We start from the raw sequence: 6,116 nt of genomic DNA on the forward strand, positions 1-6,116 counted from the left end.
GCAGGCCTCCCTGCTGTTTCTCCAGCATGCCAGTTGCAGTCTATCTCAGAGCTTTGCACAAGCTGTTCCCACTGCCCAGGAGATCTTTTCTGGATGTTCACATGGTGAACTCCCTCACATCCTTCAAGTATTTGCTCAATTGTTACTTCCTCAATGAGGACTTTCCTGCTGAGCCTATTTAAAATTGTGACAGTCTCTACCCCCAGAATATCTTATCCTTTTTATCCTATTGTAATTTTTTAAAAGGGACTTATCACCTTGAAATATACTCAATAATTTATGTATTTGTTCATTTGTTTACTGTCTTGTTTCCTCCCACTAGAACTTCAGTTCTTAAAAGGAAAATAGTTTTGTCTGTTTTGCTCATTGATGTACCCCTGACACGTAGGAGGTGCTTAATTAACACTTGTTGAATGAATGAATCTATTCTCCCACCTAAGTAGCCACACTATGCATTAATCATCTTTTTAAAAATATGTCTAAATAAATATAGAAACAGGGTTTCACTACATTGGCCAGGTTGGTCTTGAACTCCTGGCTTCAACCAATCATCTGGCCTTGGCCTCCCAAAGTGCTAGGATTACAGACATGAGCCACTGCACCCACCTTCAATCATCCTTGTATCCAGATTTCTTGTTTATATTTATTCAATAAGTGTTCATTAATTGAACAGGATAAATAAAACAAATGGCCAATTGTCCATTAAAGTAACTTTTTTTCTCTGATTTCTATTATATTTGGTGTTTTTGCATCAGCCTGACTACTAGAATTTTTTCCTGAACAAGGTACAAGCAAACGGCAGGATGCATTAGCAGAAGGCTTGATCTTGAATGCATTTTCTTAGAGGTAAGTCCCCATCTATCTCCAAAAAGGTAAATGGCATAGCTATCCAGACATCGTCCCTCATATGTAATCAGACAGAAAATAAGAAAGTCACCTTGCCTTTGCATATTATATACTCATCACTGTAGCCTTTCCTTAAGTATTATTTTTCCAGACTTCCCCTAAGCTGTTGCTCATTCCCTGTAACAGCCAAATCAATTGACCATATTGTACTGGTTTGCTTCAGTGTGTTTGTTTACTAGTTGAAGCCTGCATTAGGACAGGATTGTTTCATGGTGCTCAGTTCCCTGGCCCTCCTCCAGCTTTCTCCTCTCTCAGTCTCTCACTGTGCAAAATAATAATCTTTCTCTACTTCTGAAAGCTTGAGTATCCTGAGATTTATCTGACTATCACTTAATTCTCTGTTCTTGTGAGATTCTCTGCCTTCACTCTTTTGACTTTATGGTCTGAACTTAGGTAAGTGCCCATCAGAAATAACCCTGCCAAATTAATCTTTATCCCTTTTGTCTTCCAGTTATAGCCTTGCCAGTGCTCTTTCCTTATTTTGTCCTGTTATTGTACTGCAAATGAAGCATGTGCAACTATTTGAGCAAGTACAAAAATATAATATGAACATGTCCTTATCTAAAATGTCACTTTTTCAGTATCCTTTTTGGGTTGTTCATTGTTAACCAAACTTCCATTGTCATAAAAATTACAATAATAAACTACCCTGAGTCTTGTAATTTCACATACAGCTTTTACATTCTCTAAGCCACGAAAATTCCCATGGTTCCTAATTAAAATATTCAAAAGGGAAAGTCAAGTAATTTCCACAAGGTATATTAGTTCCTTCACTTATGTTTCCAGGGTTAAAAAAGAAATCCTTTGCAATAACAACAACAACAAAAGGAGAACTTTTTGAGTGTATAGTACAGAGACTTCAAAAAGCATTCCACAGTGTGTTATTTTCTTTCCAGAAAATTCTAACACTATATAATTACTTTTGTATGGAAAATGAATAATTTAAGCCCCTAATGCTAAAAACAGCTAGACAGAAACCATCCAAATCAGATAGGCCTTTCCTGAAACCAAATGAAATCTCGAACTAGAAAATATCTGTGTGAGAACAGCCCATGGAACAAAGATCTTGAATTATTATTCAATAGAGAGGAAGCATGGTAGGGGAGAAAGTTACACGAAAAATAGTGTTTTCTTGTCTTTGTTCCGTAATTTTTGTGAGTCCCATGCTTCGCAGAAACTGTAATGTTGATTGCACCCCAAAATGTCACAGAAAAATACCAATCAGAAATGCATCTAGGAGCTTCCAAAGCTTCTGACAAAAATAATCGTAAAAACATCAATTAAGCTCCATCTATTGCGACAGAAATGCATTGATTAAAAATAAATAAATAAATACATAAAAAAGCGAAGACCCACCTGCTTCTATAGAAACTGAACCGCAGCCACAACTCCAATTCGGAGAAAAATGAGCTGCACTTCAGTCGCTGGTAGAACTAATCCCAGCAAATATAGCTAGTGGGTTTGTGTATTTGGGAAGGGTGACTTCGAGCAGAGCACACCTCATCGGCCTCCCATCAAAACTAGTCCAGAAACGTGAAAGCATCCACGCCGCATGACCTCGCTTAGCTGGAAGAAAGCCGGGACCGAACAGAACAGCCTCCTGGGGCTCAGAGGTGGCCGCGACGTGCGGCGGTGACGGATGGCCCTGTCGCCTCCCCCCTCAGACCACCCCCCTACGCCCCCAGTCTGTTACACGGGTCTCTGGCTCCAAGCTCTGGGGCTCAGAGACCCGAGCAGGTCCTTTTTTCTGTCCAGGGTGAAGAACCTCCTAAAGACGCTGTAACCGGAGTAACTCCCGCGCTGGCAGCGTCTCAACAGCCCGGAGTGAACGAGCTGACCCCGCCAGCGCCGGGACCCACGTCTGGCTGGGCCGCCCCCGCCAGCCCCACCCCCGAGTCTCCCCAGCCTGCGTCTCCAGCGCCCCGCACGCAGCCTGGCACTCAGAAGGGGCTTTCGGGGCATGCAGCCCCTAAGGCTGACTTTCCGCTAAGTGAACAGCCATGTTAGCTTTCTCCGAGCGTAAATCCATAAGGGTGAGCCGGCCGACGGCGGTCAGGAGCGCTCACCGGGTCCCCTTTGCGCCTCCCCACAAGGCTACGACTGTTTCCAAACTCCTGGGCGCACCCAAAGCGGCCCCTTGCCCTCTCACGGTTCAGCACCGAGGACAGCGGACGTACTTTTTGCTCCCAGGGTCCCCGCCACCAGTAAGGCGGCGTTGACAGCTCCCGCAGGGCTGCAGGTGTCCGAACCGCTCGCCCGCCCGCCCGTCCGCAGCCCCGCGGCACCGCTGAGCGCCAACCTCCCTTCCCCGCCTCGCGCAGAGCAGCCCCGCGGCGTCTTACTTTTCTGGCTGGAGTAACCTGGGTAATAGCCATAGTAGCCGGTGATCCGCAGGATCCGGTCCTCGATAGTGGCCACCCCGTTGGGGGCCGCCTTGACATCCATAGAGAGCGCGGGGCGGCGGCCCCGGGGGCGGCGGGACGGAGAGCGCAGCGCCGGGCCTGGGAGCTGGTGCAGGTGCCGCCGCCGCTGGTGCTGATGTTGCAGCTCGTGCTCCCGCGCCGGGGCTCTGACTCCACCGCCCGGCGCAGCACTGGCTCCGCATCACAGCAGCGGCGGCGGCGGTGGCGGCGGCGGCGACGGAGCGGCCCCCACTCGGGCCGGCCTCTCTGTCAGCCTGGCAGCTCTCCCGCCCGCCACCCGGAGCACTGCTGCCCGAATAGCGCCCCCTCACCTCCGACGCCCACCGTGGCCGGGGGCGGGTGTGGGCGCCCCACCTGGTCGCCAGCTTTTATCATTAACCCTTGCGCGCTCCTACTCGAAGAGTAGACCCCCCAACGCCACCTGATGTAAGGGATGTTTGGTCTGGGGGCGCGGGAGGAGAAGAGACGGCCACTGTGGCCAGGGGCTCAGAGAGGGGTGTTGAGGGTGGGAGAAACCCAAGAGGGATTCATAGCTGTTAATGCGAGGAATTAACACTGTCGCTCGGGGAGAAGACACTTCTGGGGCGCCCTGGGACTCGGTCCACGCTTGGCGTCTACACTACCTCTGGTCTGCTGATCTGCAAGCATTCCCGGGCGTTAGTCAGTTCTTGCAAATTGTCCAGAAGATTGGGAATCTTTTTTTATGAAATGACAAGAAAATTAGTTCCCAGCAGGTGGTATATGGAGTGATTATCCAGGTTTTGCAGACGCAAAGACTAAGTGTTCAAGCCCTCAATTCTGACCGTCCATGCGGACCCTCCATCCTGCCACTGAAAAAATGTCAAAGGCTTAGAAGTCTCAGCTGCACTCAGCACGTTTATTTTTCCAATTCCAAATGCTCTAAGGAGAAATGATTTTCTCCTTTATTGCCAAAAATATCAGGAGGGAAGTTCATCAAACTGTAAATATCTGGACGAGTGAAAGTCTTAGCTACAGTCTAGAGCCTTTCCATTTGAGCAGAACGTCCTTGAAGCTGTGTGTTCAGAGCGAGCACCCTCCCCTCAGGTGTGTGGCTCTTTTGCTTTAGCCAGAGACCCAGTGGGTTAGGGTCAATGAGCAGTGGAGACGATTTCTCTGTTCATAGTCTGCAAACACAGCTTTCTGCAAAAAAATAATTTTCAAAGTTTCATCTCAGAAATGAAAGGGTGGAGGTGGAGGGTTAGTGGAGAAGGGGGTCAGCTCATCAGCTTAGAGGTCATTAGATCCACCTTCCATGCAGAGCTGACTTAAGACATCCCTGCCAGGTTTCACATTACTAAAGCGTGGGAAAAAGAAAAAAAAGAGAAACGTAAGTTGACTTCAGTGCCCCTCTCAGAAACCTCCAAAGAACCTATCACACCATTCTGCTTCTAAACATTTTCCACATTGTGTGTGAGCCCTTAAGGAGGAAGAAATATGCAAACTTTTTTTTCTAAAAGGTAAATTAGGTTTAAGCATATGAAAATGCAACGTTAAATTTTACAATATGTTTTGGGTTTTCATCCAATGGGAGGCTTAGCACGGGATCTTGAATCTGAGATTATTGTGACTGGAAGCAGAGTTCATAAAGAAACCAATTTCCTCCTACACCTGTTTTCAGACTAGGAAAGATGGAAAGGGGGAAAGAGCTAAAAGGTCAAAAGGAACAAAAGGAAAAGGCGACACTAGTGCAATGATGGGGAGCCAGCCATTGAAAGCAAAAACGAAAGCATTATGCCTTTATACCCCCCTCACCTGAAATAATATTCAGCATACTTTTGTTAGTTTTATTATTTCTGTGGCAAAAATTTTATCAAATGCATATATTGCACATAGTAAAATGTGTTCATCACATTAATTTTAAATGCCCCTTTTGTTTAAGGCTTCTATAAAAGATAAATTTTCCCATATTACATATATTATATATTTAGATAACAGCCCTCATAATCCATAGCACATTAATATATGTATTCAGTAAAATAGAAATAAGGAAACAATTCAAAAACCTTCTAATGCAACTATATATATATATACACACACACACACACACAGATATATATTTATATATGCATAGACTTTGAAAATAAGTGGGTTTGTCCTATTGTTTATAACTTACCTTGCCATAATTAATGTACTTAAATTCTAAATAACAATTATTACTGTGTAAGTCATTGCCTTCTGCCTATTTCTGCTTTATTTTCAGAAGTCTCCATAGAAGTAGATGAAAATGTATTTAACTGGATCTGATCATCACATAAACAGTAAATTCAGCATAAATTTAAATACTACAATGTAAACATACCCACAAGAGTCTATGTTTTATTTTTTAAAAAGTAAGAATTCTCAGACTGACCTGGAAATAAATTTTAAAATAGCAAAGCACTTACAAATCTCTCTATAATCATCTGTAATAGGGTGACGAAAATAGTAAATGCCAGCAAGTGCTATAATCTAGGACACACTATTTTTTTTTAATGGAGGGAATGGAAATCCTACAATTATAAATTGATAAACAGTCAAAGGTAAATTTCTGCTAGTCATCAACACTCTTTGGGGTATATGATAAAAGATGTTTTAATCTTTCAATAGTCCTTTTAGACATTATTAACAATTTACAGAAATTATTTTAAAGGAAGGATAATTTTTAAAGCATTTTTATTTTGCATGTTTAGTCTACCAGTTTTCGCAAACCCAAATATTCAAAGTTACGAACTGTGGGTTGTAATGTATGCCTCTAATCTATTCTAAAAGAATAAAGAGGCCAGATGC

The 6,116-nt window shown here is 44.1% G+C and overlaps 1 protein-coding gene across 2 annotated transcripts in view; it reads right to left on the minus strand.

Moving 5' to 3' along the window:
* The window catches only part of SLC35F4 (solute carrier family 35 member F4), a 296,215-nt gene extending 292,588 nt beyond the window's left edge, over positions 1 to 3,627 (minus strand). For both annotated transcript variants that reach the window (XM_064365911.1, XM_064365910.1), the window contains exon 1: positions 3,249 to 3,627. In XM_064365911.1, coding sequence (XP_064221981.1) covers positions 3,249 to 3,351 — 103 coding nt within the window. In that variant the 5' untranslated portion in view covers positions 3,352 to 3,627. The remainder of the gene's footprint in view (positions 1 to 3,248) is intronic.
* Between the last annotated feature and the right edge of the window lie 2,489 nt (positions 3,628 to 6,116).

This window comes from Aotus nancymaae, unplaced genomic scaffold (genome assembly GCF_030222135.1).
Source record: "Aotus nancymaae isolate 86718 unplaced genomic scaffold, 86718_ANA_hifiasm-v0.15.2.pri h1tg000062l, whole genome shotgun sequence".
Classification (NCBI taxonomy): domain Eukaryota; kingdom Metazoa; phylum Chordata; class Mammalia; order Primates; family Aotidae; genus Aotus; species Aotus nancymaae.